The following is a 17,362-nucleotide window of genomic DNA, read 5'->3' as shown; positions in this document are numbered from 1 at the left end:
CAAACCAACCAATCAAAAGAGATAGTCATGCTCAAAAAGAATTCTAGGACAATTGATAACCAAAGTATCTCAACATGGAATGATAGAATTGAATGAATAGATGAATAGTTTTCCAATCCCATAGGCAAATTCCCTACTCCTATCTCCACTAATGTAGCAAGTACTATCAAGAGATCAAAGGTCTTTTTAGGGATGTAATGAGGCCATGGGGTTTAAAATGAGGCTAAGAAGAAAGATGGGTAAAAAGTATTCAAAGCATGAGAATATTTTCAATTTTTAAACATAAGGTACACTTCTTATTTTATTATAATTTTTTATTTTTGTTCTTTTTTTTTTTTTTTGTATATATGGTGGAGAGAAGTACACAATGAGAATTGTCAAGTGCTAGCATAGTTTACAAAACACATAAAAATGGAGGGACATTTTGATACTTTAGACTTGTATTTTGCATTTTCTTTTGATGATTGTCCCTAAAAATGCCACCCCCAAACTCATTTCTTTTAATACTTTGGGTGGATTTCTTTCATTTTGAATGGCAATAGTGAAAAGCACATATACTAGCACTTTTACAAGATGACAAGCACTTCTTCTCCCTTTTCTTCTATTTTTTTTCTTTTATTTTTATTTTTTAGAAAGTGTACCTAATATTCAATATTATTCTCATGAAAAGGGTTGGAGTGTTTGGTTCATTGGCTAGGTAGCAATAAGGATTTCAAGAAAAATTAGGGATAAAAAGGCTCAAAGGGGTTTTCAAAGGTCAATTTTAATTAGGAAAAAGGGCCAAAGGTTTAAAATGAGAAGGTTTAAATCAAAGAATGCCTAATCATCTCTCTTTTCAAGTATAATATGATATTTCGCCTTGAAAGGTTTAGAAAATTTGTTCTAGGATTGGTGAGACATCATTTGACTACCTTATATCCAATAACTCCCTCTAAACACTCCAATCTCTAAAGGACTAGTTGGGTGGCTTTTTGGCTAAGAAGATATAGGCAAGGGATAACACTTCAAAACTTTGCACCTCTTAGGAAACTTTCAATCCACAAACCCAACTAAAGGTAAGTCAAATCACTCTCATAGGCAACTTTTCAATACTCAAGGGATTTGGCAAAAGAATTTAATGCATGATGCATGATTCCTAAAAATGAGCAATGCATTAACTAAATGGAAGAAGTCTATTTGTGTGCAAAGTGTATAATTTCTAAGTGATGTATAATGTGTGTGTAAATGTGTTATGTATATGTATGTATGGATGTATATGTAAAATATTTACAATATATGTAAATGAAATGGGATGAGATGTTCCTATACTCAAAATGTAAAAAAAATGAAGCAAAAATCAAAATGAATGTGCACCCCCAAACTCAAAATTAGACATTGTCCTCAATGTCTCAAGTAGTGCATTATCAAAATTCAAAGTAAAGAGAAATTACCAGGAATTGTGAAATTTAAGAGCAAAAGGAAAGAGTTACCTGGTATAGAGCAGATGAGAATTCAAGGAATAATGGTGATGCATAAGAGGCTGTACAGGTTATGCAGAGTAAAGTGTTGTCCAAAATATGTGCATAAGTAGGGTGCATAAGCCGTGCGGTTCTGCATGAGTGGCAATAAGGGTTGCATAGGCTATGTAAAATATTTGCAAAAATTTTTTTTTTTTTTTTTTTTGTTATGCGGAAGTGCATAAGTTATGCACTCTCCTTATGCAAGTATCAGAAGGTTTTAACTTTTACATAACATGTGCATAAGTGGGGTGCATAAGCGTGCGATTATGCATGAGTGGCAATAAGGGTTGCATTTTTTTTTTTTTTTTTTTTGGTCATGCGGAAGTGCATAAGTTATGCACTCTCCTTATGCACTCTTCGGTGGGTTTTGAAATTTAGAGTCTTTGGTTATGCAGAAGTGCATAACTTATGCACCTTCCTTATGCACCCCTCGGCAGGTTTGAATTTTTGGAGTTTCTGGTCATGCAGAAGTGCATAGGCTATGCACTCTGCTTATGCACCCCTCGGCAGAATTGGAAATTCAGAGTTTTTGGTTATGCAGAAGTGCATAACTTATGCACCTTCCTTATGCACCCCTCGGCAGGTTTGAATTTTTGGAGTTCTTGGTTATGCGGAAGTGCATAACTTATGCACCTTCCTTATGCACCCCTCGGCAAGTTTGATTTTTCTGGGTTTCTGGTCATGCAGAAGTGCATAAGTTATGCACTCTGCTTATGCACCCCTCGGCAGAATTGGAAATTCAGAGTTTTTGGTTATGCAGAAGTGCATAGGTTATGCACTCTGCTTATGCAGACTTCGGCAGAGAGAGAAAATGCAGAATTTGAAGTTGTGCAAATGTGCATAAGTCATGCACTCACCTTATGCAAGTTTTGACAGATATGAAATTTGACAAAATGAGGTTATGCAGAAGTGCATAAGCTATGCACTCTCCTTATGCACTTGCAATAAAGGTGGAAAATGGCAAGAATTGTGGTTATGCAGGATTGCATAAGCTATGCAGTTGCTTATGCACAAGTTAGCAAGATCAAGAATGCAATAGAACATGGATTGCAAGTGTGAAAAATACTCTAGAATGAGGAAATATAATTCCATGAAGCATAAACCATGAGAAGTTTCACCAAAAACACATCAATATATACAAAGTATATCAAAAAGGCATCTCACAAGCATGTAAAAATGGATCCTACATAAAAGACCTTTGAGAACTATGCCATTTTAAGACAAATTCTGCAAATCAACATTTAGCACATAAAACTCCATAAAATTTGCATGAAGTTGCATCTAACCACAAATGATGAAATGAAGTCTCCAAGTTTTGCCAAGAAAATGCAGCATTTTTACCTTGAATCCTACAACCCAAAGAAGCTCAAAACTGCAAAAATGACTCACTTACCACCATATTAAGATTAAAATCACACATACTTAAAAGTCTCACACCCAACCTCACCAAAAACACAAGCCATCTGCTGCAAACACCCTCTTTGCTGCAGAATTTCTTCTTCCTCTCTGCATAAACCAGTTGCGGCTCAAGGGCAGAATCATGCTGCAGACTTTTCCTTTTCTGCAGATTGCATTTTTCCTCTGCAATAACCAGATTGCAGCTCCCAATAGTTCACCAGCCTTTCTTTATTGATATACATCTACAAGGGACAAGATTTAATAATGTCAAAAATTGAATTTGGGGAGATTTAAGATAAAACAAAAGCAATGAAAATAAAAGTAAATCAGCAAAAGCAAAATAAAAGAACTTGGGGTGCCTCCCAAGAGCGCTAATTTATAGTCCTTAGCTGGACTCTTTTCATGTTTCATGGTGGCTGAAATTGGAATTTATTGCCTCTGTTTCCAATAGGCGCTTCAATGAATCTATACTTCATTTTCTTTCCATCACATGAGAAGATCCTTGTTGCTTTGTCTAAAAATCCGACCATTTCTTTCTTGACAACCTTTGGTGCATCTTTTTCTTTGAGAGATGGTTGCTTTACTTCACTTTTCTCCATTTGCTCAACTTGAAAGATTGGTGCCATAGGACAAGGTGGATTACTATTCAAATCTTGTGCAAATGCAGCCTCTTTTGGATTTTCATCATTGATACTCCCTTCATGGATAAGACAACTTTCAAGAGAAGCCTTCGGATAGCTCTTTCTAAAGTGCTCTTTTACTAACTCATCAACTATATCAATTCTCAAACAAGAGTCTACATCTTCATGTTGCTTCTTCTTATCATTGCCAATATTGAAGACTAATTGATCCTCTCCGATTCTAAGAGTAAGCTTTTCACCTTTCACGTCAATCAAAGCACCAGTGTAGCAGTGAATGGCCTCCCAAAATGATTGGCATATGAGAATCCTCTTCCATGTCCAAAATGACAAAGTCAATCGGGATGTAAAATTTTCCAACCTTGATGGTATATTTTCCAAGATCCCTTACGGATATTTAATTGATCTGCACTTAATCAAGAGAAATGTGGGTTGGCTTAAGATCTCCCATGTTAAGCTTCTCATAGATGGAGAGGGGCATAAGGCTTACACTAGCCCCTAAATCACATAAAGCTTTTATAGAACATGATTCCCCAATATGGCATGGAATTGAAAAACTCCCTGGATCCTTGAGCTTTGGAGGAAGTTTCCTTTGTAGGATAGCACTGAATTCCTCGATTAAGGCTCTGATCTCATAATCTTCAAGTCTTCTTTTGTTTGAGAGAATTTCTTTCAAAACTTAGCATAAGAAGGCATTTGGGAAAGAGCATCGATAAAAGGCACATTTATATATAGCTTCTTCAAAACCTCTAAGAACTTCCCAAATTGCTTATCAAGCTTGGCTTTTTGAAATCTCTGTGGAAAGGGAAGCTGTGGCTTGTAAGGCTCTGGAGGTATATATTTCTCTTCTTTCTCTTCAACCTCCTCTTTACCTTTTTCTACACTCTCTTGTTTTTCATCTCCCTTGACATCTTTCTCATTTTCTCTCTTCTCAGCTTTTTCACTCTTCTCAGTATGCACTATTTTACCACTCCTCAGTGTGATGGCATGACATTGCTCCCTTGGATTTTCTGTTTGACTAGGAAGTTTCCCCATAGAATTGGTACTTGATGAGCATGCTTGTTGTGCAATCTGATTTTCCAGCATCCTATTGTGTGTTTGCATTTGTTCCAGCCTTGCTTTCATCTCTCTCAACTCTTCATCACGCTTAATTTGATTAGCAAGAATTTGTTGTAATAAAGCCTCTGTGGTGGAACTTTGTTCTTGCTGTCTTGGTAAAGGTGCAGTATTTGCATTCTTTTGCTGAAAACTAGGTGGTGGTTGCCTAGGTTGTTGGTATTGATGCTCTTGTTGTTGTGATGGAAAGTTCTGAGTTGAAGCTTGATTTTGCTGATTCTCCCATGAAAAATTGGGATGATTCCTCCAAGCATATGAAGGATAATCTACTCCACAGCTCATTGTTCATACTGCATAAGTAACTTGTTGAGAACTTCCAGAGCATGATGATGAACTGACTAGCATACTTAAATCCTCCATTTTCTTAGCAAGGACATTAGTGAGTGCATCAAATTTGGCATTGATCATGTTGAATGGATCAAGCTCATACATTTCAGCAACTTGCCTTTTTTGAGTTGGAGTTGACCCTCTTGGACTACTCCATAGATGACTGTTCTTTGCTATTTTCTCTAATAACTCATAAGCTTCATCTTCATGCTTAATGATGAATTCTCCGCTTTGAGCATCAATGATCCCTCTGATAGCAGGAGTGACGTTTGTGTAAAAATTCTGGTTTATCATCCATTTGGGAATGGCATGATGTGGACATTGTCTCTCCAACTCCTTCCATCTCATCCATGACTCATAAAGAGTCTCATCTTCTCTTGGTCTAAAAGCAATCATTTGATTCCTCAACTCTTGAGTTTTTCAAGGTGGAAAGTATTGGGCAAGAAATACATCAGTGAGCTGCTCCCAATTTGTAATTGAGTTGTGAGGTAAAGAATCAAGCCAATCCAATGCTCTATCTTTCAAAGAGAATGGAAACAATTTTAGCCTTGCTGCATCATCAGATACTCCAGGTTGTTTTTGCATGTCACAAATCATAGCAAACTTCTTCAGATGTGTGTGTGGATTTTCAGAAGGATGACCCCCAAATTGAGAATTCTGAATCATTTGAAGGACTCCAAAATCCATCTTGTAACTATTTACATCAATTCTTGGTCTTGCTATGCTCTCTCTCAAGTCATCAAAACGAGGAAAAGCATGATCCATCATACTTCCCCTAGGCAGATTAGCATTTACTACCTCTTCACCATGGGCTGCATTTTCATTATTTTGACCATTTCCAGCATTACCAACACCAATTCTAATTCTTTCATCACCATGTCCGCTTCTAATTCAGTTTCTATCAAGGCTTCTTTTCTTTTTCGGTTTCTTTCTTGTTGGCCTTACAAAATTTCTCAATTTCAGGGTTGAATAATAAGGATGTATCACTTGTGCTTCTAGCTCTTCTCATAAAAGATTAAGAGTACCTGAAAAAGAACAAACAAACACAAAATGAAAAGATAACAGAGATAAAACTAAAAAACAACTAAAATAATCAAGAATTCAATCTTAAACAAACAACTCCCCGGCAACGGCGCCAAAAACTTGATGCGTCCCAACCGCAAGTGCACGGGTCGTACAAGTAGTATAGAAAATATCGATCCACGAGGAGTTGTGTTAATGATTGAATTTTTGATATAAAAGTTAACTAAATTGAAGTATTTATGAAATTAAAATAATGAATTAATGGGTAATGGAGTATGAAATCTAAATGTGCAAATTTAATATTCTATTCAACAATGTATTAATTAAACTAAGATTTGCATCAAATTGAAATAAGCAAGTTCAAATATGGCAATATTTAAAATGGCAAATGATTAAATTCGATTAGAAATTAACAATGGTAAAAAGGCGATTAGGAGTTGGGATTTCATATTCATGATATTTTTTTATTTTCCATATCTAGCACAATCCATGAAATTTATGGGTTTAAAGGAGATTAATTCTAAAATCCTTTGAAAACTCTTTCGAGTGAGACAAAGAGTGCCTTAATTAACTTAATCCTACTTTCGTGGAGTTAAAATTAACCAAGACCCATTAGGTTCTTTAATCAATCTATTAAAACCCTCTTAACCCTTAGTCTATTTCTAGATCTAAGTTAATTAAGTCAATTTCTTGATTAACTATCACTTGGTTTTCTCCTTTCGATTGCTTCAACCAAGGATTAAGAACATAACTTAATGGGGCCCTTCATTAAGCATGTGAATAAGCACACAAGAAATGGATTAAACCTCATAAATTCATTAAATTGGGACTAACCCTCAAATCCACAAAAATAACTAAAATATTACATCCCTTACTCCGAATCAAAAGTAAACTACTCTATATCCATATTGCTTACAATATTTGATGAGTTTAAATGGAAATAAAGCTTTAATCTAAGCTAAGAAGTAAGAAATTAAACACTAGAAATGTAGAAAAATGTAAAGGAAGGAAGAAATCTGCAAATCTTGGTTAAAAATGGTGTGGAAGGTGAAAATGACTCCTCAAATTCTGCCTCTCTTCTCCTCTTCTTCTTTTCTCCTTTCCTCCCTCTAAAATGAGAAAATGGGACTATTTATAGCATTTTTCCGACATGGAGCCCTAAAATGGTATGTTCTAGGAGGAATTATTTGAGGAAATCTCACCTGTGACTCATTAATGAACTCTTCATGGGATGCATAAGTGGGTGCATAAGTTATGCGATCCCTTATGCGATTTAGCTGATTCAGGCCACTTATGCAAAAGCGCATGACTTGGTGCATAGGTTATGCACAATTCTGTGAAGGTGCATAAGGGAGGCGAGAATGTGCATAAGCTATCTTTGTCTCCTTATGCACACTTGGTGGATTACAGAGCAGTGATCTTTCTCCTTATGCAAATCTGCATAGCTTATGCGGCAAGTTATGCACAATTTGGTCAATGCATATTTCACGAAAACTTGTTTTTGACATCTTTGGTAGAAGACACTCCTCAATGGCAAAATTCTCTTCAGTCCTTCAAAAACACCATTTTTCCTACAAAACAAAGTAAAAATTACAAATTAATCCAAAATCGACAATTATGAAAAACTAACTAATTAACTAATGAAATTAGCTAAAAATGACTAATAATCAAATAAAATGGCTATGAAATTAAACCTCAATGATTATGCAAAATGTATGCATCACCCACCTCGAGTTAATTGTTTATAGTTTTGAGGTTGTCCTGTTGGCAGCAGACCCTTGATCTTCATAGAGAGGGCGACTTGCTGAAGGTCTATGGGTAGGAAATAGTGTTAGTAGTTATGCTTGCAGGTGATGTTTTCTCTTAGGTTTGGATGTTGTGCTCTGCTTAAGGGAAATAGTTAATATTGTTTTAGACATTTGCACCTCGGGGGCTTTATACTTCTCCATCTTTGCGAGAAGTTCACCCTAACAAGACTATATGAGACTGAAAGGCCAGAGGCTCTACTACGTCACCTTCCTTGAGCTGTAAAGTTGTGCTTTAGCCTTTGGGTTGTGGAGACTTAAGAGTTCCTTTGCTGGTTGGATGGCACTCCATTGGAAATCTGGATGGCCTTTGGTTGCTCAGGTTGTTCAATTGAAGCATTGACAGTGGGTGATGATATGTTCTCTACCCAGCTTCTCAATCAGTGGTCAAGTTTTTGTGTGGCAGACAGTTGGTAGCGCTGAAATGTGGTCTTGTTCCCTTCTCTATTTAGTATAGATTTTCCAAGTTGGGGGTGGGCTGAATTCTTGGCGTACTGATTTGCCTTGCCTTGTTACAGACTTGATTTTGTAGGCCTTCGTGATTTCTACTACTGTTTATTTTATGAGCCCAAGTTTGTATCTTGACTTTTATAAGCCATGAAATGCAATCGTTAGTATTTGCAATTAAAAAAAAACATTTAAACTAATATATTCACAGATCAACGTGTCTCTCATGTCTACAACATTTATGTATGTAAAATTAGATAAAAAATTTTGTTATTTTGTTTCTCAAATCTTTATAAGGGTATTTTTTTCAGTTCAAGGTTTTTTTATGAGTATTGATGTATAAAGAGTTTGATATTGTTTATTTTATGCGTTTTATTCCATCTATACTTTTATTATAAGAATGGAATCATCTAAATTGGAAATATTTTACCTAATGAGTTAATGATAAAAGACTCCAAAAGGCTTGTATCTGCTATCTCATTTGAGCACCCAAAACTTGAATCTCTTTGAATAAGGCCTATAATTTTGGGCCACCCATGAAGCTATTCTGTTGTGAGCTTAGCCCAATTTTCAGATGAACAAGCCACTGTGAAACATATTAGCAAAAAGGTTGTAATTAATTGGTGCATGCAACAGCATGATTGTTGATTATAGAGATACCTCCTTTTCTTCAGTAAAATAATTTAAAGATGAGCATCATCATTAAGGCATAACTTGTGAGCTTTTCATAAAGTTCCCAAAATATAATGGCACCTCGTTCTAAATTTCAACAAAAGCTTTGCTTTTTAGTCTTGACCATCTCCCCTTTTGTTTAGTCAAATTATGGCAATGGGATTAGGTGGTAATACAAGCTTTAGAATCTTCATTTTCATACCTACTGTGAACCTTCCCAAGATTAGCACCACAGGATAATATCTACCATAAATAAACCAATAATAACACCAACAATAATTATAGTTAATATATAAATCTCTCAAACCTTAATTTAACTTCTTTTTTTCTCAAGAAAATCCATGGCAGGATGGCATATATACATTACAAAGAAAGAACAGAAAGGGATCAAGTTTCCGAGCACTCTTCAAAGATTGGAGGCAAGCAAAAATCTAGCAAATACTAACACAATAAATAACTGAACCCAAAAACGGACAGCAGAGACTCTCTTTTATACAAAAATCATAGTACTATATATATATATATATATATATATATATATATGGCCTATCTTGGGCAGGCTTGTTTCTGCTCCACAGAAAGGGATGACCTCTTGATAAACTCCAAGCAATCTGCAATGGCTTCAGAATAGAAAGAATTAGAACGGCAGAACGTTCTCATTCTGCAGTCGCCTCGACCGGAGCTGTGGCCGGATACCTCCACCACTAATCGCCTCCTGCTGTTGCTGTTGCTATTTCTCTTGATACTATAATTATTTATCCTCATCATACCTCTCTTTAAAGATTGTAAAGCTTGACCATATGAAGATCTCCATCTACTCAAGAGCTTGAACAAGTAGAAGAACCTGGCACGTAGCCTCTGAACTGAAAATCTTTTTGGGTTTAGCCTGAAGCCTCTGCCTGCAACTCTATGGCATCTCCTCCCAATCTTGGAGTAACCCATCACCTTATGACTCATTCTTGTGGTTGTAGAAGGAAGTAGATCTGGAAAAAAAAACAGGGCTTTTTAGTCTTCTGAGTGCTTATATATATATATATAAATATGGTTGAAAGAGGACGTTTTGGAAGGCAAGGTGACGATGTTAGAGAGGTGTGTCGAAACTTGGAAAATAGATGGTTTTATTTGTTTGGACGGTCTCATGGAAAACCTTATATTATTATTTATTTGACCCTGAATTCGTACTGAAATAAACTTCATAAATTTGAAAATTACCCAAATATCAGCCTTAGTTGATTAGTAAACGTTAGATGTGTTTAACGTGGATATGATTATATTATAATTTGAATGAATTTAATTCGAAAGCATAATTATAGAATATACGTACAAATACATAATTAAGGTGGTAGGGCCATAGCAGACAAGGAAAAGAAATGAGAGTGTCGCTTTTCAAATTAGGTGAGTGTATTAAATTAGGCTTAGAATAAAGGCCAAATTGGTATACAAATCAATGAGTGATTCCAGGAACAACAACTCTTTAACTTCTCTATATATTTAACAACTAAGCTACAGATTCGTTAGTCTAACAATGTTTGACTTATGAAATGTCTTTTTGCTGGTAGAGTGGCTTACCCTTCTTTTGTGGTGGGTATTTTCTGTATTCCATAAAGAATAAGATAATTATAATGGTAGCTAGCTAGGATTTGTATATGTATTCGTGCCATGATTAAATAATTTACTAGCTTTTTGATGTTGGAGCATATGTAGGCATAAGATGTTTCCATTGCTAGTTTTGTACTTTTGTTGTTATGCTTAAAGAAATTACTGCCATAATAAGATAAAAGAAGGGTATGTCTATGGAGAGTTCAAATTTATACAAAAAAGAGTTAATTCACTGTTAGATTAAATTTTTATATATAAATTCATGACTTATATATATATATATTAATTAATTTTATATATATTTTAATATAAAAATTTAATCTAATGATAATTAAATTCGTTTTTATATAAATTTAAATTTATATTATATACACCCAATGAAGAAATAATACTTGAACAATAATAATAATTTAACACGTTTAACTTAGTTACTTACTCGTTCAATCCCTTCATAAAAAAATGGTTTAACACAGCATAGAGAGTGTGGTTAAAGAAAAGGATTTAGAGAGTGTATATATATGTAAAATTAATTAAAAGGGTTTTCATATCAGTCTAAAATTTTACTGCTAAGTGTAGTTCCTAATAATAATTTAAGAAAATACTCTCTGAATTCAGGTTTGCTAAAACATGTGGCACTGACCCACAGCTGCAGGCTTGAAGAATTTGCACGAGAAATGAAGAATAAGAAACACAGAACAAAGGAGATTAAGATAGAGATTTGAATTAGAAAAAATGGGCAGATGGCTAATGTGGTCAGCAGCTCCTGTAGGTGAAGTGTTTGAATGTTCTGTTTTGTTAGGCAGATTGCTGCTGGGAAGAGAACAACGAAAAACCAGCGCAACACATGCTGATACATACGTGGCTAAGAAATCAGGCAGTTTTACACAGAACAGGCTTAAGCCCACGTACATAATGCAAATCTGATCATCAGCCTCCTAACTGGACTTGTCTATTTCCCACCAACTTCAAATCTTTGTCTTATCAATTGACTGGACTTCGCTAATTACTATTGAACTTGTGGCTAATTTTAGCAAAAGTTAATATTTTTAAGATTTGAATTAAAATGAAGAAGCAATCTCTATAAATATTTAGCTTCTCTTTTATAATATTTTCATATAATTAATATTATCACGTAACTTTTTTTTATTATATATAAATTATAAATTATTTAATATTTATCTTATAAATAATAAAATAAGTAATTATTATTATAAGATAACTTATAGTATATTAACATATATTAACTATATATATTTATATTTATATTATATATAAATAAATTTTAATTATTTTATAATAAATTTTTTATTAAAAAAATTGAGAGATAAAAATAATAAAAATAAATTTTGAAATAATTAATAAAAAATTTTAAACATTATATTATTTTTATATTTAAAATTTAAAAAAAATATATAAATTAAAATTATTAATAATTACGTGTATTAACATAGATAATTTTCATCTGACCAGTGATATTTTCTTTTATAATATTATCATATAATATTCTCTATTATATATGAGTTATATATTATTTAATAGTTATCCTATTAATATTATAATAAGTAATCATTAAGATAACTTATATATTAACATATATTTATATCTATATTATATGTAAATAAATTTTAATTATTTTTATTATGAAATTTTTATTAAAAATTTAAAAAATAAAAATAATAAAAATAAAATTTAAATTAATAAGTAAAAAAATTAAAACATTTCATTATTTTTATATATTAAAATTAAAAAAATATATATAAATTAAAATTTTTAATAATTATGTGTATTAATACAAATAATTTTCTAATACTAAAAATATAACAATAAATTAAAAGATAATATTCATAATTTTATATATCATTTATTTATTTTTCATTTTACCTGTAATCATAACTTCTTTAAATTAAAAGCTCGCAATTAATCATTAATATTATTGATTTATCTTAATTCTATAGGAAAGGAGCTATCATTCTGATATGAAATTTGAGAGATGTTAACCATATGCAGACGATAATGCCAACACCAAAGCCTTGCTACTGCCTCGGTGGTAAGGCAGGGTGAGGATGACCCAGAGAATGGTAAATATGGTAATTTTGCTGTTTTATTATGCTGAGCCTCCTCGTAGCTTTTCAATAATAATAATAATTTGAAGAAACTCTCACTTCTGCAGCTCATCACGCTCCTGCTGCACTACTGCATTATTCGTTAGGGTTTTGGAAAGTCACTTTCTTTTTTTTTTTTAATTTTTTTTTATTGACATGTCATCAGATTCTTCCCAACCTGTTCCTCCATCAGATCCGAACCCAATCACCGCCCACAATTCCCTAGATGAAGCGGCCACCACCGCATGTTGCTCCTCTTCCTCCACCATCACCACTTCTTCACCGCCTGTTGATATTCCTCTCTCTTGGCCTCCCGATGCCGAGCTCAGTTTCGATTGGATTCGACATTTCTCTTCTGCCTTGGAATGGTCTTCTAGAAATCTCCCTCCCTCAGATTTTCCTTCCGTCTTGCCTGTTTCCGTCTTTGACTCTCTCGTCCTCACCGCTTCCAAGATCCTTCATAAGGAGTCCAATTGCGTCACAATTGACGATTGTCTCTCTCTTCCTGATTCCACTGTTGTCGTTGTAGGAGATGTTCATGGCCAGCTCCATGACCTCCTTTTCCTCTTGCAGGATGCTGGATTCCCTTCTGACAATCGCTTCTTCGTCTTCAACGGTGATTATGTTGATCGAGGCGCATGGGGTCTCGAGACTTTCTTGCTCTTATTAGCTTGGAAGGTAACTCTTTACACTGCTTCTCTAAGTCAAGATTTCATTTTTCTGTACCCCTCTGGACTTTTCAAGGATTCAGATGCTTTTCACTTCTCCATTTATTGACTAATGATCTCTGCATTCTCTGTCCGCCTTTATCCTTCATCTGAATCTTTTTTCTCCACAATTCTTAAGTGCATGAATTCAATACCTGGATGATATTTAATGCAAGGAAAATCAAAGCTTCATAGCTGAAGCAACTATGTAATAAGTTAGTGATTTAGAACATACAATGCATTTCCAAAATTTATTGGCTGAGTTTCAAAGAAAGCTAGAAGCTATTTCTGCAATCTCTCTATAATCTAAAATTGATCTGGTGTGATTAACATTCTTTTTGAACAAGTGAAAGGAATTTTTAAGATAAAGCAGATTTCTTGCAATTAAATGGGGATCTAGGTAGATGAAGTTCACTTTAATTTTTTTCTAACCTTCCTTCATACTGCACTCCTAGTGGCACCCAAATTTTTTTTTTTAATTTAATTAGATTTTACGGGACTAATTACTTATACACCATTTTTTAAACAAACAACGCAGAACTCAGAACAATTATTAAGACACAGGATTCAATCTTTTGCGACAAAAACATCTAATGCATGTCTATTTTATGGATCATACTGCTAAGGTACTAGGGCTTTATGGTAGTACTAGCTTTATTCTAGCAACCTTTTGATTTCTAATTCAATTTACTTAACTGCTTACTCTAGGATTTACTTAATTCTTTGTTAACTTTTGTACCTCTAATGTACTCTTTTTTTGTCTGACAATTGTTATCTTGAGGATACTAACTGCTTATTTTGTGCTTAAAAAATTTACCTTTGCTTTTTCTTGGTAACCAAATAATATCTATGAGACGATGTTTTGCTAGGTCTTTTTGCCACATAGGGTGTATCTCCTCCGTGGCAATCACGAATCTAAGTATTGCACATCTGTTTATGGCTTTGAGAAGGAAGTTTTGGCAAAATATAATGATAAAGGTAAGCATGTATATAGGAAGTGTTTGGGATGCTTTGAAGGGCTTCCCTTGGCCTCTATTATAGCTGGCCGTGTATATACTGCTCATGGAGGACTTTTCCGCAGTGTCTCCATCACCCCATCAAAGAGATCTAAAGGAAAGAAGAACCGGAGAATAATTTTTAATCCTGAGGCCACCCCCTTATCTCTTGGTTCTTTTGAGGAATTGTCCAAGGCTCGAAGATCAGTTCTTGACCCCCCATGGGAAGGTTTGAACCTGATTCCTGGTGATGTTTTATGGTCTGATCCAACAATGAAACCTGGACTTTCACTGAATAAAGAAAGAGGCATTGGTCTATTGTGGGGACCAGATTGTACTGAAGAATTTTTGAAAAAGTTCCAGCTAAAGGTGGTGCTTATTTGGCTTTTCTTTTAAGCTGATATAGTTGTTTTATAATCTCTCTCAACTTTGGCATGATATTGCATGATTTTGGTTGCTTGCTCATTTCTCTGTGAATACCTAACGAGATTTTAAGTCTATCAAGACTTTCAGAATATGCATGAGCTATTGAGCTTTTAATTCCAAATTTGAATTATCAGTTCTTTCATAATGTTCACAATAATTTTGAGATCTCTCTCTCTCTCTCTCTCTCTCTCTCTCTCTCTCTCTCTCTATATATATATATATATATATATATATATGTGTGTGTGTGTGTGTGTGTGTGTGTGTGTGTGTGTGTGTCAAAATTTCAGCTATTAATATTGTGAATACTGATATCGGAATCATGGTTGGTTGTTGTTGCCATAGCTAATAATCAGATCCCATGAAGGTCCTGATGCAAGAGAAAAGAGGCCTGGTCTTGCAGGAATGGATGAAGGGTACACCATAGATCATGTTGTGGAGTCAGGAAAGCTAATTACTGTGTTTAGTGCACCAGACTACCCACAATTTCAGGTTTCCTTGGATTATCCTTTCTGATACTGTACTGTTCTCTGATTTCATATACATCTTGATATTTATATGGTAAGATAAAAATTTTGCATCCTTTGGTTTAGTGCCAGTATGGTGTTTTGTTCATATGTTAAAAGATTTGATATTTGCATAGTGTAGTTTACATGTGTCTATGTGTCCTGTACACATAGTACACCTCAGGCCAATATTATCAGAACTGGGAAAAAAAATTGATATCTATGTTTCCATTGCAGTGCATTCAAATGAAACTGAACAAGAGTTTTACATTTTCATTTGAGATTGTAACTAATATTTGTTTTGGACTTCATCAGTTTGATTTGGGTGTGAGCTTTGAAAATAAGTATGTGTTTGGGGTTCAGAATTGGTTAATTCCAAAACTTTCATAGATTTATCATTGGTTTGAATGTATAATGTCTTGTTTATGTCCTGCCATCCTTATCCTGCATGGGCATTTTTGGGTTAAAAGGAGCCAAAGTAACTATGGTTTTAATTAAGAAAAGGAGAGAGAGAGAGAGAGAGAGAGAGAGAGAGAGAGAGAGAGAGAGAGAGAGAGAACTAAACTCACGGCTGGGGCAATACAAAAAAAGTTCTAGTTGGTTCCAAATAAGTACGTGTTTTACTCCTGTAAATTCTTGGATTTAAATAATGTTGTAAAACAAATGAGTTCCTAGTGGTTCTATGTTGGTTGATTTGGCAAAAAAAGTGTTGACAAATGAAACTAATGGATTTCATTTAATTATCTTGAAACTAATGGATTTCATTTAATTATCTTGATACTTTTGATAACTGAATTACTCTGCCACAGGCAACGGAGGAGAGATACAAAAATAAAGGGGCATACATAGTTTTAAAACCCCCTGATTTTGATGATACAGAGTTCCATAGTTTTGAAGCTATTACTCCAAGACCAGAGGTATGAACATATTGGTCAACTAGCTGAATGAATTATGAATTTTTTCCCCCTCTAATCTCTGTGACATGTCGTTTACCTAGGATAGTGTTTTTTTTTTAAATTTTTTTTTTAAATGAAGTTAGCATGTATACAGTTATCTAATGGTTTAAGGAATTGATTTTTCATGTTCTTCAAGACTTCTCCATTAGTTTCAAGGCATTGATTTATTTTTACAGGTGAATGCCTATTATGACTATGAAGATGTGATTGATTCTGATGAAGAAGTGGACTTGGCGTCGATGGCAACTGCTACATAAAGACAATTGCAGGTTTTATAGGAAAATTAGCAAAATTTCAATTTGTAGATGTACTCTCTTCATGATTTTGTGTGTCAATTATTTGTTGCTAAAAGTATTTCTTTTGCTAGCTATCTTATATGGGGAATCATATATTTCCCAGTTTGTTGTTTTCCTTTGTGTGTGTTTGTGCTGGGCGTTTATCCGAGCCTGATCAGATATAAAACTTGGTAAAAAGAACTTATTTCATCGGAGCCTGTTATTTTTAGCACCTTAAGGCCTTAGTTGCAGTTGTATCACTGTTGTTTCATCTTCCACTATTACATTTTACAAAAGCATCACTTGATTGATATTCTAGTACTGTTTAAAGGGTGTGGAGATTGAATGAATAAGGATGGAGAACTAGAGCCTAAACATATGAACACAGGAGAGGATTTTGGAGTCCCAAATTGGAGAACGTGGATGAGGAAGGAGTTGCTTCACAAGCAAATGCCACCTGCTACTTCGCTTAATATGCCAAATCATCAAGATGCAAGGCAGTGATAGGGTAGCTGAGGGAGATGAAGTTAAAAACAGGCGGGTTTCAAGGTAGATGGAGCGGACAAAATCAACTTTTGTCCACTGAAATTTTGTAGTGAATCCTTCCCCATAACTTCAATAGAGTGTTAAATTAAGCCATAACCTGAGGACTTGTAATTTTTGTTCTTTTTCATCCCCATCAAAACGGCATGCTTATGATATTTGTAACATTTTGGAACTTAAATGCATCTTCAATATTTTGGTTTAAATAGGTAGAGAGTACATATTTAAAATATGCTATAATCAAAGAAATAGCCATGCAAACCGAATGGGCTAAAATTGTACTCATTGCAAGTGCTAAATTAACTGTTTGGGGCCCGCTTGAAACCGAAAC

General features: G+C 34.3%; 1 protein-coding gene and 1 non-coding gene across 3 annotated transcripts; both read left to right on the top strand.

The window, feature by feature from the left end:
* Window positions 1–5,282: 5,282 nt before the first annotated feature.
* Window positions 5,283–5,390, top strand: LOC131183635 (small nucleolar RNA R71). The gene has a single exon (XR_009151675.1). It is a non-coding gene; the product is annotated as a small nucleolar RNA R71 (small nucleolar RNA).
* Window positions 5,391–12,470: 7,080 nt separating this feature from the next.
* LOC110641068 (serine/threonine-protein phosphatase 7) lies at window positions 12,471–17,237 on the top strand. Of its 2 annotated transcripts, XM_058153050.1 has the most exons (6): window positions 12,471–13,304; window positions 14,203–14,697; window positions 15,097–15,243; window positions 16,067–16,174; window positions 16,390–16,482; window positions 16,820–17,237. In XM_058153050.1, the coding sequence occupies exons 1-5, from the start codon at window positions 12,783–12,785 to the stop codon at window positions 16,468–16,470; spliced, it is 1,353 nt and encodes a 450-aa protein (XP_058009033.1). In that variant the 5' UTR covers window positions 12,471–12,782; the 3' UTR covers window positions 16,471–16,482; window positions 16,820–17,237. The 2 variants fall into 2 exon arrangements, with proteins under 2 accessions (XP_058009033.1, XP_058009032.1); XM_058153049.1 differs by having other exon boundaries at window positions 16,390–17,237.
* The last annotated feature ends 125 nt before the right edge of the window (window positions 17,238–17,362 follow it).

Source organism: Hevea brasiliensis, chromosome 9 (assembly GCF_030052815.1).
Source record: "Hevea brasiliensis isolate MT/VB/25A 57/8 chromosome 9, ASM3005281v1, whole genome shotgun sequence".
NCBI classification, from domain to species: Eukaryota; Viridiplantae; Streptophyta; class Magnoliopsida; order Malpighiales; family Euphorbiaceae; genus Hevea; species Hevea brasiliensis.
The sequence above is the reverse complement of the archived record's forward strand: the minus strand, read 5'-3'. Positions and strand labels throughout refer to the sequence as shown.

What these genes read in the sequence shown, in the direction of transcription:
- LOC110641068 (XM_058153050.1), top strand. Translation starts at nt 12,783, where the DNA reads ATGTCATCAGATTCTTCCCAACCTGTTCCTCCATCAGATCCGAACCCA. An exon ending in CAGACTACCCACAATTTCAG is followed by an intron (nt 15,244 to 16,066) that starts GTTTCCTTGGAT and finishes ACTCTGCCACAG; the next exon opens with GCAACGGAGGAGAGATACAA. An exon ending in CTATTACTCCAAGACCAGAG is followed by an intron (nt 16,175 to 16,389) that starts GTATGAACATAT and finishes TTATTTTTACAG; the next exon opens with GTGAATGCCTATTATGACTA.